This window comes from Mauremys reevesii, linkage group 6 (genome assembly GCF_016161935.1).
Source record: "Mauremys reevesii isolate NIE-2019 linkage group 6, ASM1616193v1, whole genome shotgun sequence".
Lineage (NCBI taxonomy): Eukaryota > Metazoa > Chordata > Testudines > Geoemydidae > Mauremys > Mauremys reevesii.
The window spans coordinates 352,500-373,678 of NC_052628.1; the positions used below are offsets into that span (position 1 = coordinate 352,500).

General features: G+C 59.9%; 1 protein-coding gene across 11 annotated transcripts in view; it reads right to left on the minus strand.

Moving 5' to 3' along the window:
• Positions 1-2,046: 2,046 nt before the first annotated feature.
• Positions 2,047-21,179, minus strand: part of TPM2 (tropomyosin 2) — a 30,624-nt gene continuing 11,491 nt past the window's right edge. For 2 of the 11 annotated variants that reach the window (XM_039543696.1, XM_039543701.1), the window contains 7 exons: positions 13,802-13,935; positions 10,071-10,188; positions 9,433-9,503; positions 7,973-8,048; positions 7,703-7,765; positions 6,520-6,589; positions 2,047-2,353 (listed from right to left, as the gene is read on the minus strand). In XM_039543696.1, the coding sequence (XP_039399630.1) occupies positions 2,271-2,353; positions 6,520-6,589; positions 7,703-7,765; positions 7,973-8,048; positions 9,433-9,503; positions 10,071-10,188; positions 13,802-13,935 (615 nt within the window). In that variant the 3' untranslated portion in view covers positions 2,047-2,270. Of the gene's footprint in view, positions 2,354-2,394; positions 3,885-4,656; positions 5,953-6,519; positions 6,590-7,702; positions 7,766-7,972; positions 8,049-8,902; positions 8,979-9,432; positions 9,504-10,070; positions 10,189-13,801; positions 13,936-21,179 lie in introns of those variants that run through there. The other 9 variants (XM_039543699.1, XM_039543703.1, XM_039543695.1 and 6 more) reach the window with 6 other exon arrangements.

Consider the following 21,179-nt stretch of genomic DNA (forward strand, 5'->3'; position numbering starts at 1 on the left):
TTTCTTTCTCAGCTCTTTCCCGGGGGGGTGGGGCGGTGAAAGGGCTTGAGGGTACCCCACAGGAAGGAATTCCCAAGTGCACCTTCCTGGGTTCTCAAAAGAGGGTTTTTGCACTTGGGTGGCAGCAGCATCTACCCAGCCAAGGTGAGAGAGAGAAGCTGTAACCTTGGGAGTTTAATACACACCTGGAGTGGCCAGTGTTACTTGTTAGAGTCCTTGCGGGCCCCCACCTTCTGCACTCTGGAATCAGCCTTGACAGGCGGGTTAGGGCTCAGCTAACTCCACCAAGAGTGAGAACACCCGGCATCTGTCGAGCCAGCCCAGTCCTGGGTTTCCATCTGGCCCAGACATGGGCCTAAACAGTGACAAAACCAAAAGAAACCCAAGAAAAGACCCTGAGAGCTGCGGTGAAGTGAATGAAACACGCAGGTTAGGAAATGAGCCCAAACCTCTGGGACTGTCCGAGCGAGGAAGCAAGGGCACAAGGCGTTAGCATTAGGAGGTGACATGCTCATGGAATGCGGACCCAGTATGCATCTCATGGAAAGCAGACCCAATTCTCTGGCCTGGACAGGCGCTGTGTGGACTGATTGGGGGTTAGAAATACTTTAACAGACAGGACAGGCACTTGTTAATACGTACAGGCCACACACTGGGGTTTATTGTTTTTCTTTTACTAGTAATCTTATGTTCCCAAAGCCTTTTACTTGTATTTGAATCTATCTCAAGCTCCATTAAATAAACTTCAATCTGATTTTACTAGAGCCGTGCCCCAGTGCTTTGTGCTAAGGCATGTGCTGAGCTGGGTGAAGCTAGTGACCTGCAGGGCCAGTGCAAGGAAGTTTTGCGCCCTAGGTGAAACTCCCACCTTGCCCCCACTCTCCCAGCCCTGCGGCGCCTTCCCGCCCACCCCCCTCCCCCCCCGTGGCACCTCCCCCGCCCCCAGGGAGCCGTGCGGCACCTCCCCACCTCAGCTCACCTCTCCGTTTCCTCCCCGAGCATGCTGCCCCTGCTCTAATTCTCCCAGGCTTGCAGTGCCGAACAGCTGATTGGTGCTGCAAGCCTGGGAGGCAGGAGAAGTGGAGCAGCGACCGCGCGCTCGGGGAGAAATGCTGTAAAAAAAAATTGGGGGCACCGCTTTTTGGCACCCCAAATCTTGGGACCCTTGGCAACCGCCTAGTTTGCCTTAATGGTAGCACCGGCCCTGGTGACCTGGGCTGCCCTGCTTCCACAGAGGCAGTGGATCGGTGGACGTTGCAGGTGTCCAGAAGACAAGGAAGTGGGCATGCGACTGTAACAAGGTGGGCTGGGTAAATTGCTAGCCTGCAGCAGGAAAGAGTGGGCCTTGCAGTATCCCCGAGTGGATCGCCTGTATTGCCTGCAGCTGGTAGCTTTGGGAGACCTTCCCCTGGTGGGCACAGACAAGATGCCCTCACACCATAAGCAGGGGGTAGCAAGTCACCCTGGCCTCCTTCGTTAACCCTGAAAAGTGTCTCACTGGCTCCAGCTCCCTGCACAGAATGATTGTGAAAGCACAGACCTGCAGAATTATGGCAGCCTCTCAGCAAATCCAGACTCAGCGACCAGGCACTGGGGGTGGGCTGGGGAGACACAAACCACAAAAAGCGAGCAGCGACAGGGCAGCCAAGGGGACAGAGAGATTCTAGCCCAATGTCCCAGATGTGACGGAACAAGATACATTTATTTCCTCAAACGACCAGGAATCCTACGTGATGTCTCTTCAGAGCGAGAAGGGAAAACTCCCTGCCTTTGGGAGATGGAGAGAGATGGCTCCGTGCTATGGAGGTGCCTGCTCTAGAGCACGGACAGGCAGCAATGACAAATTGACGCAAGAGATCAAACCCCAAAGACGGGAACGCCCTGATGTGGGCAAGTCCCCCCCTCCCCTCAGCAAGAGACCGGAGGGGGCTGGCTCCTATACTATGGCAACATCTGACAACCCAGTCAGGCCAAGAGCCCCACTGAAATGAGCTGGGGGCAGCTTCTCCCCACCCTGACGCCCCTTGGCTAAGAACCAGACATCTGTCCATCTTGTTAAACTTGCTTTAATATTTGGACATGAAGACAGGACAGAGCCGATCTGGCTGTGCACAGACAAGACGCCCCAGGGCCAGGGTATGGGCCGCAGGGTTTCCCTTCTCATGGATGTGTGGCTTTGGCCATGACGCAGTTCACTTGGTGACCTCCAGAGGGTGCCAATGGGGTTGAGGTGCAGGGGCAGGCGGATAGAGTGGGGCTCTTCAAGCCGCTCAGAGGTTGTTCAGCTCCAGCAGGGTCTGGTCTAGAACTTGGTGAATGCCAACGTTCTCCTCTTTGGCACTGGCCAGATTCTCTGTAAACACAAGGGACATCCAGCCACACATCCAGACAGACAGACAGACGCAGATCACACAGGCACGGAGACAGACCCGCCCGTGCACAGGGAGGGACAGACCGAGCCAAGACACACGCGCACACCCCCACACACCCAGACACACATGGGCATTTCGGTGTCGCTGGGGAACAGCATTTCCACACAGCACCATAACGTACCCCAGCTCCACGCCAAGGCCCTACCAGGGACACGGCCCGACCTCACAGAGCAGCAATAGCTCAGAGGCAGGTAGGGCACCTGGACCAGCCAGATCCTTGCAGCCTAATGTCACACCCACTGCTTCTACCTGTGCTCCCTGCAGGTTGCTACTGCACATGGGGCTGTCAGATGGCACAGCCCCATTTCCGCAGCCATGTGCTTCCAGCAGAGCCAGGTCCATCCCCAGCGAGTCCTGCCCAGCCACTCATGATGAAAGGTGCATAGTACTGACCAGCTGCTTCGAGACTCAGCTGGGCGCAGTGATCCCTGGAGAGCAGGAGCAAGGCAGCAGCTCAGGAGGAGAGAGGACAGCACAGAGGGAAGAGAGACCAGCACTAACGAAACTGCAGGAGCCAGTTCTAGCCCTCGTGTACAGCACATGCTACGGGAAACCTGCTCACAGCCAGCGCTTCTGCGCTGTCCCCCACACCACTTCTGCTGGAAGGAGACTCGCCACGACACCCTCAGCTGGGAGACACTGGGTCTGGGAGTGGAGTAGCTGGGAGCTCCCCCTTCTAGTGCGTCTGTCCTGCTGCCTACCAGAGCCCTTGCTGGGACAGGCGTTTCCATGAGGTCACCTGCGGCTGCTGCCCAGCGCACCCTGCTGGGAGAGGCTGGGGCCAGAGCAGCTGGGCTCCTGCCCTGTTCCTTACAGTTCCTGGAGCTGGAGAAGCTGGACCTGTGAGAGCAGTATCCAGACAGCCTTTGCCTGCAGCACTTGGGTGGTTTAGGAAGGTCCTGGCAGAGCCGGTGGGAGGCTGGCTGTCCCCTTCCCCGGCTTGGGGAGCTCTACGCTCTTGGGAGGGTTCATGTGGCTCAGCCCATCACATGGGCACTCCCTCCCCAGCCTGGGCAGCTGGCACCGGCTCGGCAGTGCCCCCATGGGGAAGGTGGGGCTCTGGGTATTACAGCAGGCTCCCGATCGCTGGGTTGTGATGGCAGCAGGCTCTGCCCCTGAGCAAATCAACCAGCTCAGGAGGCTCCAGCCGTTCAGAGCAGGCTGGTCACTCTGAACTGCAAGGCCAGGGGGTGGGGGTCCATGTGCCAAGTACCCAGCAGCAGGGAGAGGGCAGGGACTCCCCAGGCCTGGTGGGACCTGTTACCAGGACTCGGGGCTGCAGGGAATGTCCTGGGCAACACGGGGCGAGCGATGGGGCTGGAACACCCCAAGAGACACAGGCTACGTGACATAAGCATGGGCTGAGGCTGGCTCAGTTGTTAAGTTCGTTAAGGATGACCCGCAGTTCGTTAGTGAGAATACGGTTTTTCTCCGCCTCCTGCTGGGAGCGCGCTATAGAAAACAGACGTCAGCGGCAGCAGAGGGAGAGAGAGAGAGAAAGGAGAGAGTTAGTGCAAAGAGAAAGTCAGGTGAGCACAGAGACGCTATCGGTGTACGCTGAGCCCGGGGGGCGCACGTCCCGCAGCCTGTCTGCCCAGTGCAGGAAGGAGAAATGACCTCAGGGCTACAGGCAGAAGGGAGCAGGCTCAGGCCTGGCTAGGGGATGGAGCAGCATGGAGGCATTCGAGAAGGAAAGAGGACATGGTTCCAGGAGATGGGGAGATTTGTATCACAAACTGGGGTGAATTCTGACCCGGAAACATCATGCTCTTTGAAGGGGAAAGCCAATCACCGCTCCAGGAAGGAAAGTGCTGCCCCACTCAGCTAAACACAAGCCAGGAAGCCAGGCCAGGGCTGTGAAATGGTGTGTGCGCTGGGGCAAGTCCAGGCAACGAAAGAGAGACAGGGTTGGATCTAGCTCAGCTCAGGCTGGGACCCGGAGCCCAAAAGGAGCCCAAGGACCAGGTGAACTTTCCTCTCCAATGCGCGTGTCCCTCTCCCTCCCCGATGCACAAAGGGGGAAGGTCGCCCTGGCAGGCATGGCTGAGCTCAAGGCTCTGTCCGGGTTCTTATGCCAGGCCCTTCCCTGCAGGGTCCAAGCACCTGGGGATGTCTGCGCTGTGGAGCACACCTGGCGGGAGAACCCCCCATAAAGGGCCATGTACAGGCATGAAAATGAGAGTGAAGGTGAAAAACCAAAGCAGCATGAAGAAAACAAAGGAGAAACCAAGGAGAGAAAATGTTTTATTGAGACCAGCGCATTGACCCAGAAGGACAGAAAAGAAAGTAAGTCATGAAATGTGAACTCAAGAGTAACATGCGGAGGACAGGAAGAATGCAGCACAGGGACAGGGGGACGCAGTAAGGGCTGCCAAGCCTCCCCCGTTTTCCTTCCACCCCATGAGAGTGACCCTCCCCTCTCCTGCTGCCCTCAGCTTTGGAGGGGCTGCTTCCAGCTGCGGGGAATCCCCTCCAGGGGGGTGTCAATGGGGAGCAGAGCCCAGGCAGATTTGGTCAGCGGACGTGAAGCCCACGCTGCCCCTCCCAATCCCAGCACTAGCTGCTCCCTTCTTGTTCCCAGCAGCTGGGCTAAATGCACCTGCCTCTTGGGACCCAACATATGTAAAGCTTCCCTTTGCCCCAGGGCATGTCCCTCCGTCTCCTCCCCCCCCTGAGGCCTTGGCGTCCTGGCCCCACAGCTGCCATTGTCCTCAGGCTTGTTAGAACTCGGCAGCCCTTTGACACAAAGCATGCCCCATGGAGCAGGCGAGGCAGAATGGAGCCAGACAGCCAGTAGCATGGGGAGCCCTGGCCTCTTCTCCTGGGCTGCAACAGGAGCTTTTCTCTACTTTACCTTCTGCACCAACTGCTCTTAAGGAAAGAGAGAAATCCAAATCTGCAGCCATCCCCCGGCCCGTGCCCACGGAGCAAGGATCAGCCGAGGCCAGCAGACAGAGACCCAGCATGTGGGGTGAGATGGGACCATGCACCTTCCATCCTCAGACCCCACCCCCAGGCGAGGGGTCAGCCCCTGAAGGCTCACCCCACTGTCTAACTGGACACTTCGCTGCAGCTCGGCAGATCAGGCAAGCTGGCCACACGCAGCCCCTGGGCAAGGCCTATGCATGGCACATTGCAGACGGGCTGATCCTGGACCAGGGATGCTCCCCAGTCTGGGTTATGGGCTGGTCACTGCTCAGGGACTCTCCTCTCCTGCAGCTTTCACTGAGCAAACCACAGCCACCCAGCAGCACTGGAGCTTGTGGGGACAAAGAAGGGATGGACAGACACACAGGCAGTGAGGAGCAGAGACCAAGGGATAGACGGACAGGCAGGCAGGGGCAGCCATGGCGACTGAGATCACAAGCAGGCAGGGTGGGAGGGGGCGAGCAGACAGTGGGAGTGGAGTGCCATGGTGCTGGGACCGCTCGGGGGGCTCAGAGGGAGGTGATGTCGTTAAGTGCATTGTCCAGCTCCTCGCTGATTGCCTTATACTTCATCTTCTGAGCATACACTTCGTCTGCAGGCAGGAGGGAGTGCAGGGGGCGGCCCGTGGCAGAGAGCGGAGCAGGGCAGTGAGGGGGAGGGAGAAAGAGAGAGAGTGAATGTGAGAGAGAAAGAGAGAAACCTTGCTGCCATGGGAGGGTGCCGGGTAAGGCTCACACGAGTGCATGGGCCTCTGATAGGCCAGGCTGGTTCCTCCCACCCCTGCCCTTACCTTGTTGCTCCAGGGCCTCGCTTGGCCCCTTCTCACCAAGGGACTCTCTTGGCCCGGCCTGAGCTCTCTGGCCACTCTTCATCCCCTCCCTGCCTATTGTGCTCCTGGCCAGCCCCCGTTCTGGGACCCTTCCTGGCCCACGCCCATCGCACGGCGATCCTGCCTCCCCTCCCTTCAGACTGGGGGGCAGCTCGTTCTGTGATACCCACCCGGGCTCTCTGTCCCTCCCTCCTCTCCGCATCCCAGTGCTCAGCCACAGTCCCATGGCCAGAGGTTTTGGCTGGGCAGACCCCGAGGCACGTCCTGGGCCTCCTAGGCTGGCTGTGCTCTGTGTGGAGGGGGGGCAAAGGGCAGGCAGGGTCTCTTTACCTTCTAAGTCGTCAATGGTTTTCTCCAGCTTGGCCACGGATCGCTCAGCAAACTCCGCTCGGGTCTCAGCCTAGGGTCAGGAAATGGAGCGTTAGCTATGGTACCGACCGTCTGATGGAGAACTGGCCAGGAGGTAGCATCTCCTAGGCCAGGACTCTCCACGGGCAAAGGAGGGCCAGAGGCTACCCTGCTTGGCCCCATGGAGGGGCCCCTTTCTGGAGCTGGGACATGGCGAGCAGCCAAACCTCCTGCTGGACTCACTCCCCCAGCACTTCTGCAGGGCTTGGCTGCCTGCTTGGTTGTATCTCAAGTTGCAGCAGATCCAGCCGACCTGTCAGCTGCTCTGCAGTGACTCCAGCCCCACAACATGGGGCCAGGCCATGGCTGGAGGAGCAGCAGCATTCAGAGCCATGTGTGAGGCCAAAGCAGAATCTGCCTTTGTGCTGCTAATTTCAGCTCTGCTCCAGGAATGACTGTGTCTGCCCCCACCAAGCACCCCGGGGCCCTCACAGGCTGAGTTTGGCCCCTTAAGTGCCTCAGAAACAAAGAGCTGGGCAGGGAAGGGCGGTGGGGATGGCTCATGTTTTGGGGCAGGGTGTCAGGGGAAGCTGGCCGGGGATCTGCACAGGCCAGGGATCCTGTCCAGGCAGAGGGTGGTTTTAGCCATTCAGAGGAGCGGGCAGTAGACACAGCGTTTCTGTCCCTGCTCCGCCTCTGTCCCACCCCTGCTCCGCCCCCACCCCACCTCTTCCTGCCCCTGCTCCACCCCCCCGCCTCTTCCTGCCCAGTTCCGCCCACTCCCCGAGCTCCCTGCATCCTTGCTTCTCTCCCCCCACCGCCCCCAGCCTCCTGCATGCGGTGAAACAGCTGTTCACAGCGGGAGGAGGTGTGGGGAGGGAGGGGGAGGCGCTGATCCACGGGGCCCGCCAATGGGAGGGAGGCGCTGGGGGGGGGGAGCTGATGGGGGGCTGCCGCTTGGTGTTCAGGGCCCACCATTTCCCCCCCGTGGGTGCTCTAGTCCCAGAGCACCCACAGAGTTGGTGCCTATGGCCCACAGCCAGCACAGCCCACAGCCAGGCCCACTCTGAAGGGTGGCAGCAAACCCGTGCGCCCTGGGGGGACGGGGCAATTATACAAGGTCTCTGCCCTCCTGTCAGGGTCTCTGATTCTGGGCGTCTCTCACCTCCTTCAGTTTGTCTGTTAGCAGCTTGATCTCCTCCTCGTACTTATCTTCCTTGGTGGAGTACTGTGAAGAAAGACAGGCCCGAGTCACTGCACAGTCCCTGCGGCACCCGCGGGGTCCCTCTCTCACAGCGACAGGCTGGCGGGCCCACCCCGACCTGCCCCACCATTGGCCAGATGCAGGGCATCTCCCGGGAGAGCAGCACTCGGCTCCGCTCACGTCTCAGGCCCTGCTCCCCGGGGGCCGGTGCTGCTCTCCTCTGGCTCCTACCTTATCGGCCTGGGCCTCCAGGGACTTCAAGTTGTTGGTGACAATTTTCAGCTCTTCCTCTAGGTCCCCGCATTTACTATTCCCAGCAGGCCAGGGCGCGCGGAAGAGAGAAGGGCGGGGGGGAGGAATGAAGGAAGGAGAGAGAGAAAAAGCTCAGGAGAGAGAAACAGCAATTCAGATGGAGAGGAAGCAACAGCCAGCCTGGCCCATGGCCCTTGACCTCAGGCAAGCCACCATCCCCGCTCCCCTACCCCGGCGGTGGTCACACAGCTCCTGGGAGCGTCCGGCTGAATGGCTGGGATGCGAGAGGCAGGCTCAGACACCCAGGCTGTGCCCAGGCAGCCAAGTGGTAGAGAGAATCACCAGCCTGAGCAAGCTCGGCAGGTAACTGGATCTAAGAAGAGCCCAAAGTCTGGAGCAGAGATGCCAGAGTGACAGGACCAGCCAGCCCAACTTGCTTCTGCCAGCTCAGCCCCAGCTGGGCCCCGCGCGGGACCATGAGAGCTCCTCCTGCCAGCAGCACAGTGGAAAGTAACCGGGACAGAGACTCTTGCGGTACCGAGAGACAGATGTAGACAGAGAGCAGGAGAGGTCTCACTCCCCACCAGGGCCTGCCTCACGCCCGCAGAGCTACTCTGGGGCCTCAGCACAAGGAGCGGCCCTGCAACGCAGGCAGCCAGGGAGAGGTGTGGGGCGAACCAGGCAGCAGCCAGCACCAAGGGCCACCCAGCTCGCCTCCAACCCCAGCCCCTCAGTGCATCGAGCCCCATCTGTCTCAGCCCCAGAGCAGGACCAGACCCAAAGCCGCCCAGAATGGCGAGGGAAGAAGGAGAGGGCTCAGAGGATTGATGGAAAGGAGACAGCACGTCCAGAGGGGCAGAGAGGGACAGAGAGGAAGCTGCGAGTTTCCCCAGTGCCCTGCCCCAGTACCTCTTCCTCTGAGGCCATCAGGGATTTGAGGGTCTGGTCCATGGTGCGCAGCTCCTCTTCCAGCTGTCTCACTCGGCTGGGGGGAGTGAGAGGGAGCATCCCAGGGGGACCATTCAGCCATGGGAAACCGAGCAGAGAACAAGATCAACCATTCCCACTCCTTGCACCCCCACCCACCTGGCCGGGCCCGGTGGGGACAGCGAAGGGGCAGGAGCCGGCTGCCATTCAGCCTGATCAGAGACAGAGAGCCAGGGACACCTAGGATCAGGCCACCTGCTCCGTCAGCTCCATGGGAACCTGCACCTGGATTCTGTGCCTCTGACGGGGTCAGTGGCGCCTCCTGCTGGAGAACCAAGGGAAGGGACTCGCCCCAGCCACGGACTCTGGCTGCCCACTGAGTGCCCTACGTGGCTCAGCTCCCCAAGGGCTGGATCCCAGCTCAGCTCATCGGGGGGGGAAGGACATAGGGGCCTGAGTAACCCCGTCCCCGTGCCCTCCCCAGCTGCCCGGGGGGTACAGACAGCACTCACCTTTCTGCAACCTCCGCCCTTTCCTCCGAGCGCTCCAGCTCCCCCTCAATGATCACCAGCTTACGGGCAACCTGGCAGGCCCGGCAGAGGAGAGACTGTCAGCCTGGCTGCGGGGACACAGCTCGGCAGCAGCGCCCCCACCACAGCAGTGATCGTGGATAGAGGCCTTGGGGGGGCAGGCAGCAGGCAGAGGATTAGCAGGGAGGTGGATGGTGGCCCCCACGTGTAGTGGTGCTGGGAGGCAGAGGACATGGCATGTGGGGTGCTGCCCAATGTGGCAGGAGGCAGAGAGTCTGGGGGGGGCACCCCCAGGGTGGCAGGCAGAGGAGGTGCCCTCCAGAGACAGTGGCAGCAGGTGGGAGAGGGGTTGCCCCCCAGAGGCAAGAGAGCAGAGGGTGGGGGAAGGGCAGGGGCCTCAGAAGCAGGACCCACGATCTCATGCTCCATTCTCCGGGGACCTCTCCTACAAAGGGGGGTGTTGCTAGGAGCTGCCAGCCCCCCGAGGGATGCGCCCCCCTCCATGGCAGTGCTCCAGTGCATGAGCCCATCCTTGGTGAGCCAGCCGGAGCCGTGGATGCTCCTGGTGGTGTCAGCAGGAGCCCCGGGGATGATGGTCGTTGGGAAGGGCTGGTTCTCACCTCCTCATATTTGCGGTCGGCCTCTTCTGCTATGTGCTTGGCCTCTTTCAGCTGCATCTCCTGGAGCTCCATTTTCTCCTCATCCTTCATGGCCCGGTTCTCAATGACTTTCATGCCTCTGAAGAAAAACCAAACCAAAGTGTTACGGCTGCGATCTAGACTGCCATGATCTAGAGCACCCAACTTGCCTCGCAGCAAGCTAGAGCTCCCCAGCTCTGCCCCATGCCAGAGCTCCCCGGCTCTGCCCCACGCCAGAGCACCCCGGCTCTGCCCCATGCCGGAGCGCCCCACACCTGCTCCCTCTCCTTTTGCAGCCCTGAGCACCCTTCCCCTCCCAGTGAATTAAACCACCCCCATGTTCTAGATCATCTTCCAGTGTCAGGAATTAGCCTCACACTGTTATCCCAGTGCCCATCCTGCCACATCCCTCACTCTCTCTCAGATCACTGCCATGTGGAGTCAGATGCTCCTGGCGTTGAGCTAGCAGCTCCCTTCAGCCCCATCCTAGCTCACACTCAGCGCTAGTTCTGCACCCTTTGTGTCAGGTATCTGTCCTGCCATCCACCACCACAGCATCTGAGCGCCTCCTGCAGAGGCAGCAGCAAGAGCGAAGCCGCTAGTGGGCATGGGCCCCTCTGGGACAATGCAGATGATGAAGCCCAGCCAAACACCTGGGGGAGCTGGGGACAGAGCATTCTCCATCAAGGGGAGCCAGCTACAGAAAAACCTCCCAGTGGAGATCAGGGAAATTCAGTCTGACCATCTTCAGGACACACTTACGCCCTCCTCTCCCACACCGCACCAGTGATACTCACAGCCCTGACACCCCGTCTGCCCAAATAGACCCCACGTAGTACGCAAAAGCCTACAGCAAAGGATCAAATCACCCAAACAGGCAGGGAGCCCGTGGAGGGACAGGAGCTGGGGCTTCCAGTCCTTGGCTGCAAGCCTCTGAGCTGGGTCGACACACCTGGGCTCACGGGGCCCCTGCTGCACTTTGCAGCTCGGGCTGTAGAGTGGGCTCGAAGCCCAGCCCTGCCCTAGGCTTCAGAGCCTGAGCTCCAGCTCGAGCCACGTCGACCAGCTAGTGTTAGCAGGCAGCGCGGGCCCCGCCAGCCCAGGTCTGTCGACCAGGTTCAGCAGCTCGTGGCTGTGGGCAATGCAGACAGTTGCCTGGATCATGGAGAGGGCAGGCAGCCAAGGGAGCTAGTGACCCAGCCTCGAGTGACAAACACAAGGGTCGTTGGGCCCAGGCCCTCAGCCAGGAGGAAGGGGCAGAGATTCCTAGTGAGCCTGAGGTGAAATAAGACATTTTTAGACAGATACTCCCTGGTCCCCCAGCTTAACGAGGAGTTAAACAGGACCCCAAGGCTTTGAACGACTCTGGCAAATGGAAGGTGGGGACAAAGTCTTTCCAACAGCGTCACTTTGTCTAGGGTCTCCAGCTGCAAGCCAACTGCCCTCCATCCAAGAGCCGATCTCTGGGACGTACTGCGAGTGACATCTTAGTCGTGGTGGTGGCTGCATCGGTGGTGAACGAGATAGATAGTTGAGTGTTGTTGGCAACTGAGCCCTGGTGTCTCCCTCTGTCTCCCAGTGGAGTCACGTAGACGTTGAGGAGAAGCAGGTGTTGCATGGACCCCATAGATGAGAGCCTTCAGCACTACCCATCATCACTCCCCAAGTTCTGCTGGAGAGGAACGCTCACCCACTGGAGTGCTGTGCCATCGGCTGCTCTGTCCGGTAGGTGAGTTAGTACCTGCGGTTCACTGTGGTGCAGCAGCATGAGCATGGAGACCTTACCTGCGTCCATGGCCCCAGGCCGTCTCTCAGTGCCACTAGAGCGGTCTCTGTGTTGTGCACTACCCTGAACCCAGAATCCAGTGCATCCATGATCACGGCGCCCGCTGGAGCACTGATTATTTTACCCTGGAACGGGAAGCTGGAGAGGTCTTCAGGGTTGACCGGTGGCTTCTGGAGGACAGGGCAGACTGCTGGGCTTTCCAGGAGACTGCCCTGCGCTACACTAGTGCTGCATTCGCACATCTGACCAGTTCCCTGCTTTCCATGCTGGTTTCCCATAGAATAGTGAGCCACGGCTTGGTCCTTATTTCCAAGATGCTCAATGGCCTGGGCCCAGCACATCTAAAAGGTCCTAAAGCTCCAGGACGAAGCCCTGGTCACCAGTTCCGCTCCTCAGCACAACGGGACTCTCCCCTGGAGGGTACAGCGCATCTGGGCACGAGACAGAGCTTTCCAGGGTCAGCTGAGACTGGAACAAACTCCCTCAGGGGCCTAGTACCATCACAAACTCCCCACCTTCCAGTCCCAGGGCCAGCATGCTTCTCAGCTCTCCTTTGCTGACACAGACCCGGGGCAGTGTGGACGTGTTCAAAAAACCTAATAGCCCTACCAAAATCAACCACTCCACTGCACACGTGGGTCCTCACCTGGGGAGAGGACAGGCACGTGTGACAGATGTTAGCCACAGCTGGAAGGTGCCCAGAGACCTCAGTGATCAGCGTGGGCAAAGAAAGAGTTTCAGGGCTGATGAGCCCTGCCTGAGACAACGAGTATCACCTGCAGCAGGACTGTCACTTACCCCATGGGGAAGGCCTAAGTCCCCTTTTAATTATGGCCCAAAGGCTGGGTAAATATTCTGAACTCTCGACATTCTGCCACGAATGGCGGAGCCCACTCAGGGGTCACTAGGAAGTCACATTGAGGGCGGGGGAAACTCTCTTTGTTATCTGCTCAGCGCCTTACAGCCACAACCAGCATCACCCAGCAGGAACACGCTCCCCCTCAGGACCATTTCTGGGAGCTATTTCTGTCCTCTGCATCTCCCTTCCCCAGCCATGTTTGCCATCCGCTCCCTTTCACTACCTGCGTGTCTCCCCATTACCTCCCTTCTGCCCACTCCTGAAGGCCAAACGATTAGCAACTGACTAGTTAATTAGAACATTGCAAAAGTGTTACCATTAGGCTTTAGAGTCAACACCTTGGCAAGGTCCCCGGGGAGCGGGGCCGTTCACAGCTCCCAGGGCTGCTGTCTCAGTCGCTGTCTGTGTGACGCTTGAAGTCTGGAGAGCTAGACTTTAGCTTTTGAAAAGCCCCATGAAATCTCAGTGCTGGCACAAGCTGAACCTGCTCCAGGGGCCACGTGATCCAGCTGAGCAAGAGAGAAGGGGCCTGAGGTGCCCCTGTTTGACAGCAGTAACTGGCACCTTCAACAGTCCAACTCACCGCTCATGGCAACCTAGAGCACAGCTGGCCTCGGGCAGGCTGCTGCAATCTCATCTCCTGCCCCAAACTGCCCCCATCCAGGGGTGCCAACACGGCATGGGGGCCATGGCTATGCACTGCCCCAAGGGTGAGAGTCAGGAGGGGGTCGAAAGGAGTGGAGAGGAGCCAGTGGGGAGCGGGGCCTCTGGGGAAGGGGCGGTGCAAGGGCAGGGCCTCCGGGGGAAAAGTGCCTGTGGGCCCTCCACCTTTAGGGGGCTTCCACCGCTCCTGCCCCCATCTCTCCCTGACATGGGGCCCAGCTGCCCGTTGCTGCCTGTGACACCGGGGGACCCCAGTTCCATGGGATGGGGGCTTGGAGCAATCCCACAGGGCCCTGGAAGAGGAGCCCAACCCCATGGGGGCAAGAGGCCACATCCAGGCCAACCCGCCCTCAGCTGCCAGGTTACATTCCCCTCCGCACTCCTTCCTTCCCACCAAGCACACACCTCTCGCTCTCATCAGCCGCTTTCTCGGCCTCCTCCAGCTTCTGCAGTGCAGTGGCCAGGCGCTCCTGGGCTCGGTCCAACTCCTCTTCCACCAGCTGGATACGGCGGTTCAAGGAGGCCACATCAGACTCAGCCTGAGGGAGAAGCAGCATCAGAGTCAATCCCACCCCACAGCTGGAAAAGGGCTGAGAGCCACTGAACGTGCATGAGCCCCTCAGCACTGGGACCCAGTGCAGAGGCCAGAGGAATTGCTGCCTGGATCAGCCAGGGGTCCGTCCTGCACACCAGCTGGCCTCTGACAGTGGCCAGCATCAGATGCTTCGAAAGTTCACGCAAGATGCCCATAGTAGAGAGAGGTGGAATAATCTGCCCCCACACGAAATCTTGTCCTGGTCTAGAATACTTCGAGATTGGCTCAAGCCCCTGAAGCATGAGGTTGAATATCCTTGCCAGAATTTATGCTAGCAGTAACTAGGATAGCCCTGAATAGTCTTATCTATATAAGGATCCAATCCTTCTTTGAACTGGGCTAAATTTTGGCCCAAATGTCTTGTGGCAGTGAGTTCCACAGGATAATTATGAACTGTGTGACAAAGCATTTCCTTCTGTTAGAAATTTAAAGGTGGCAAATTAAAAAGTTTCACTATCCTGGGGTTCTAGGACAGCAGAAGTTCCAAATCTACATTCTTTAGACCAGTGGTTCTCAAACTTTTCTAGTGGTGACCCCTTTCACACAGCAAGCCTCTGAGTCTGACCCCCCTTATAAACTAAAATCCCCTTTTTTTATATTTAACACTATTATAAATGCTGGAAGCAAAGCGGGGTTTGGTGGATGCTGACAGCTTGTGACCCTTACATAATAACCCTGCGAGCCCCTGAGGGGTTATGCCCCCCAGTTTGAGAACCCCTGCTCTAGAGGATTGATTGTTTTAGATGCTTTTGTCATGTCCCCCTCTTATTTGTCTCTCTAAGCTAACAATCTTGATCGGTTCACTCTCTCCTCACAGGAGCTTTCCCAGACCCCTGATCATTCTCAGCACCCTTCTCTGAACCCCTCTAATTCTGCAATATCCTTTCTGAGACAGGGTGTGCGGGGGAGGCCGGACCATCTATTTATATAAAGCCATTCAAAATTCTCCGTCTTACTCTCCAGCCTGTTCTGAATTCCTCACATCTCATCTGGGGTTTGGACCACACAGTCTAGCCAGCGCCTGACTCCAGTGAATCCTGCACCTCTCCTCTGAATCTAGCTCAGCCCCAAGGACCCACCCCCAGCGGACCCTGCACTGTTCTCCCAGACATAGGCGCTGACTTCTCATTTTCCGGGGGGGGGGGTCTCTCGGGTGGGGGGGTCTCCATCCCCGCTCCGACCCAAGGCCCTGCCCTCATTCTGTCCCTTCCCCCAAGGCCCCACCCTCACTCTGCCCCACTCCGCCCGCCTCCCGAGGTCCTGCCCTCGCTTCGTCTCTTCCCACCTTGCTCCACCCCAAGGCCCCCACCCACCTGCTGCTCTCCGCCCTCCCCAAAGCCTCTTCCCCAGCCATCAAACAGCTGGTTGGCGGCACTCCTGATTAGCTCATTGGGGGTGCTGCCAAACTGCTGACTGGCACTGGCGGCACTGAACAGCTGTGGCTGGTGGGTGCTGAGCACCCAGTATTTTTTTCCCCCATGGGTGCTCCAGCCCCAGAGCACCCACGGAGTCGGCGCCTGTGCTCCCAGAGTCCAGCCCAGTTCTAAGAACAGATAGACAGACGGCAGGATGGACAGATAGACACATACCCCCTTCCCAAGCCAAAGCCCAGTCACTCTGGCGAGCGAGCATGCCGGCCTGGGCAGACAGACTTGTGCGAGCAGGGCACGAGCGGGCTCTGAGATCGGGGGCTAGCCAGAGCTGCTGCCTGGGCCGCAGTGTCCACACTGCTCCTATTAGTGCACTACCTCAGGCCCTGCCAGCGCGGGCTGCCCCGCTGCAGTGCGGACACAGCCCAGGAGCCCCGCACCCTCCCCTCCGAGCCAGAGCCAGCCCGGTCAGTCCTGGCTGACCCCGGCGAGCAGGGTGACCAGATGTCCCAATTTTATAGGGACAGTTCCGCTATCTGGGGCTGTATCTTATATAGGCTCCTATTACCCCCCACCCCCATCCTGATTTTTCACATTTGCTGTCTGGTCACCCTACCGGTGAGGGTGGCGCGGGGCAGCATCTGGGTTTGCAGAGCGGTGAGTAAAGGAGCAGGAATGCCCAGCACAGATTCGCTCCCAAAAAGGAGATTGGAACAACTTGTGGATTTCCTGTTTACCGAAGCCAGCGAGGCTGTCCATGCGGGGTCCCCTCCCCCGCCCCGGCTCCCTACCCAGCCAGGCAGGGCGGAGGCAGCACTGGCCAGGCTGGGGGGCCTGTGGATACCCCCGAGGCCCCAGTCACTCTCTGCCACCGCTGACCGGCGAGTGTCCGGACTCTGTTACAAGGAAAGAGCTGCTCTGGCTGGCACCTTCTCCCGGCCCCTCCTCAGCCCGAGGGGACAGACTGGGCCAGGCCTGAGCCCTCCCTGATTTACAGTCCCCAGGGAGGAATCCGGCAAAGCGCCTCCATGGGGCTGGCCCGCAGCCAAGGAGCCAGGAACCAGTGTGTTCCCAGGCTCCAAGCACCACCCCGTCCCCACAGGGCTGGGTTCCCTGGGGCGAAGGGAGGGGGGGCGGCGAGCCAGGGCAGAGGACACTGGGGAAAGGGGGAGCGGGGAGAGGGATGAGAGCAGAGGCGGGGGCAGAGGAAGAGACGCCAGAGAGAGCTCTTGGCAGGGGGTGTGGGGAGTGCTGGCGCTTTCATGCAGCGGGAGCCGGAGCTGTGGACTGGGAGACAGACCCCCGCCGGCCCCATGTCAGCTCCCCCAGCCCCACACCACCCTCCCCTCCCCTCCCCACAGCATCTGACCAGCTTTCCTTTCCATTGGTAATTCTCGCATTGCTCCTGCTCTCAGGCCGGAAATGCCTCCAGCGGGTGCAGCAGCCCCCAAGGGCTGAACTCTCTGCGGGGTGCGGGGGGAGAGCAGAGCGTGGCTCAGTGCTGAGAGCAGGGCCCAGGGCCCTGCCCAGCCTACTCAGCACCCGGCAGGGCACAGCCAGGGACCCTCACCCCAGCATTGTTTGGCTACTGAGTGCCCTGCCCAGGAGGCTGGGATCTGTGCACCAGGCCCCAGAAAGCAGATCACACAGAACAGGGGTGAGCCTGCAGAGTTAGGGACACCCCCTCATGCCATCATGACCCTGCCCTACGTCCCCTTCCCTGGCCTCCCACACCCGCAGGAAACCCCCCTCCCCCAGGCAGGGGTGCTGGGAGGGCTGCCCCCCCCCCGGCTTGAAGTGGTTGCCATCTGTACAGGATTACAGTTTGGTCCAATGGCTCTCAGCACCCACACGAAGCAAAGTGTTCCAGCAGCCCGGCCCTCAGGGACGGACAAAGCCTCCAGGACCCTTGCCCCCTCCCCAGTTACAGCCAGACCCAGACCTGCCCTTCGCTGGCTGTAATTCCGCAGTGCCATCTCCTCCCAGGCCAGACACCAAGGCGCAGGGAAAGGGGCTGAGTTTGGCTTTCAAAGGGCCTTTGGGCAGAAGGCCCCAGGAAGCACACATTGGGCTGCTCTCCTCCCCCAACCCTCTCCCCGTGGAGCACTGTGCTGCCATGCCGGGGTGCGGGCTGGGTTCACTGGCTCCACATCATGCCACAAGGGCTGGGAGAGCTCCCAAGGAACCGTCCCTGCCAGGCACAAGGCACAGCAGTGATGGGATTCCAGTGGGGTCCCCCCAGCACCAGCAGAAGGCGTTAGCCAGGCTGCAGAAAGCTACCTGACCCTACAGGGCCTGCAATAATGTCCTTGGCCTATGTTGGTTATAGGGACACGGGGGGTGGGCAGAGCCTCCTTCTCCCGGCTGGGGCCCCCTTCCCCTCCGGCCATGCTCACTCCCCAGCAGGCCAGGGTTTCCCTGCAGCCTGGTCACTAGAGCACAGGAAGCCGGGAATGGGGCAGGGCTTAGCACACACTAGTAGGGAGATCAGAGGAGACAACCCCCGGCCCCCCCACCACCTGGCCAGGTTCAGCCCTTGGGACATGCAAGCCAGGACCTGGCCCTTCCACACCGAGGTCTCAGGTCCCTTCCCTCCTGGAGTCAGGGCAGGAAGCCACGCAGCGCAACTGCTCTATGGAGAGTTTCCGCTGGTTCCTGGACCTCAGCCAGGCCCAGCACTGGAGTGACCAGCCAGGCTCTCTCGTGGAGATCAGGTTACTGGGCAGGGTGGCCCGGCTTCCCCTGCAGCCAATGAGCACCGAAGAGTGAGCGGGACTGGGGCTGTGGGAACAATAGGAAAGCTCCCTGCAGGGCGCCCTGCCCAGAAAGCTCCTGGCAGAGTCTGCTCCACCCAGCCTCAGGTACCGCTTGGGCCTGCTAGTGCCGCCCCAGGCAAACAGCCTGTAGCCCAGCCGCACCCAGCCAGGGAATGCCCCCCCCCGCCCAGGCTGAGCTCCTCCTAGAGTCAGATTGGATCAGCAAGGCCCAGTCCTGCATGTGAAGTTCCCTGATGGGACCCCCTCCCAGGGGGGCTCTGCCCGAGATACCCATAACCCACCTATTGGGCTCTCTCTGCCCGAGATACCCACCTATAGGGCTTTCTCCTCTCTTCCTCGTGCTACTTATGGCAGAGCAGCTTTCCTGAAGAAGGCCTCTGCGGTAGGGCCTGAAGCAGGCCAGACTCCTGATTAGCCAGACTTCCTCTGGGAATACGAGCTCCCCATGTGATGCTGTGGCAAAAAAGGCTACGGCAATCCCTGGATGTATAAGCGAGGGCTAGCAAAGGGAGTGGGGAGATGGCCTTAGCGAGACCATGGCCAGTTTCGGGGGTCACACTTTGCTGACAAACTGGAAGGGTTCAGAACAAGCTACAAGGATGATGCGAGGGCAGGAAAGCTAGCCCGACAGCGAGAGACTGAGGAAGCTCAAATCGAAGAGAAAGTCAAGAGGTGACTTGATCATAGTCTACAGCTACCTAGACGGGGCAGGGCTGTCTGGTAGCACAGGGCTCCTTCACCTAGCAGACAAAGGCAGAGGGAGAGCCAGCGGCTGGAAGCTGAAACGAGACACATTCAGACTAGAACTAAGCTGCGGTTTTTAACAGTAAGGGCTCGGTGGGTGCTCTCTCCCAGACCCGCTCACTGGAAGGGACGGGCTGGAGGTGGCAATCGCTGGCTGACGTTCTCTGGCCTGTGCTATGAAGGGGGTGAAACTGGATGCTCATAATAGCCTCTTTGGGTCCCCGCATCCCTGACTGTCTGAGTCTAACCCCTCTCCTGGCAGGCAGCCCTCCTCTCCCCAGCAGTGGGGATACCATGGAAAGTATTTGAGGCACCTGTCGCTCTGGCATCCAGGGGTGCATTACAAATGGAGCACCTTTTCCGCACACGCGATGCAGCACTCAGCTACTACCCTTACAGGGCGGGGCTAGGGAGAGCGCTCCCGGGGCCTCCGGCCAGCGGAGGCCTGGACACCTGTGTCTCACAGCCTGCTCTGGAAGCGACCAGGCTTGGCCAGACGTATTTACAGTGGTGAGAATCCCAGAGGCAAGGACGACTCCCCTCCTGCAAGTCCCACCCTGGGGACAGGCAGTGTGAATTTTCCTGCTGAACACAGGTGGCCCATGGCAGAGAGGGGGCCTCTGGGATCACTGGGCCTAGGCCAGCTGCTTTTGGGAGGGGCGGGGGGGGGGGAGGTCTTTCTGAGCAGAACCAGTCGCAAGCTACCCCTTCCCCAGGGCTCGTCCCTACAGCTGAGTCTGCAGCACCGAGGGGGCGGTGGAGTCGAAGGCTGCTGGGAGAACCTGCAGGGGCAGCTGATCTGCCCATTGCTGTGAAGGGACAGAGCTGGCAACCAAGCCTAACGCCATTCCCAGGGACGAGGCCTAACTGATCTGGGTCGAGCACAGGGCCCTGGATGGGATCATGTGCTGCTGGAGCTGGTCAACTCCCACCCAACTCAGGGCTGGGTCAGGTACCTGACCCAGCCCTGAGTCAGCTTCCCAGGCCAGATCCAGCCCAACAGGCTTTCAGAGCTGCCTGCCCCTTCCCCCCCTTAGGCAGCCCAGCACTGCCACTGCCTGTCCCCAACCCACAGTATAATGAGCCAGCTCACAGGGCCTCTCGAATCCCTGAATCCCTGCTCGAGTGACTCGCTGTGACTCCACCAGAGAGCACAGTGGGACTGTCCCTTGGGCTGTCCTGAACCCTGGGAGCCCTTCTCGGGGGAGGCAGTCGACACCGAGACCCAGTCGGGTCAGCTTGGGTTAATCAGGGAGGCACAGACGCTGCACAGCATGGGAGAAGGCAGCTCCCTTCAGCTGTACCACTGCTCCTGCACCCTCCCTACATCATTGCCAATCATCCATCTCCCACTCCCGCCAGCAATGCCTCTGGCTCTTCCCTTCACCTCCTCTGCCCCAGGGCAAGGGGAAGCCACAGTGAGCCCAGAGGGAGGGAGGGATAGATGGGGACACAGCTTTGCTTCCTGCGGGCCAGGACAGCCGAGGCTGCAGCTTCAGCCTGGAGCAGGAGATGCTCCCTCCCCACAGAGAACCCACTGCACCTCCAGCCAGACCCAGAGCATGGCCACTACTGGACTTGGGGCTCTGCAACTGACGGAGGTGCACACGTGGCTGCAAGGCCCAGGCGATGAGTCAAAGCTGCCGGAATGGGCACCCAGTCCGCCAAGATGGTCAGTTGGGGCAACCAGCGGTAGGCCTGAAACTGACGCCACGGTGATGGGGACCCCAGAAACACCCAGGGTGCAAGAAGGGCTTCATCTCTGCTGGGGGGCACTTTCCCAGCTGGGTCTGGCCACTGTCCTTCCGAGACGCAGCCGGTAGGTGGACAGAGAAACTGAGCCACACAGACAGCCACAGCCAGGTCAGGGGGCACATGGATGGGGCTGGGCTTTCCAGAGTGCCACGAGTCTGGTGCTTGGGTCGTTCTCGGCTGTTGTCCTGCCCTGGCATCACCATAGGGACAGGCACCGGATACCCTCCTACTACACCACACACCTGGGACCAGCCTGCTCTGGCCCGTTACCATGGGGAAAATCTCCCTACCCCCACCTTTGTGTAACTCCCCGGCCTGAACCACAGCACCAGGCCCCATCTCCCAGCTACTTCCCAGACCACTCCCCCCCAATCCCAACCTTTCCCTGGCTGCATCCCTGACCCAGTCTGCGCCCCGCCTTCCCCAGCAGCCTACACCCTGGCCCCTCACTGGGTGCATCCCAGACCCCCAGGTGGTGGGAGGCTGGGATGGGGCCAGATGGGGTGTGAGTACAAGGAGAAGCTCCTTGGATGGGGAGTCCA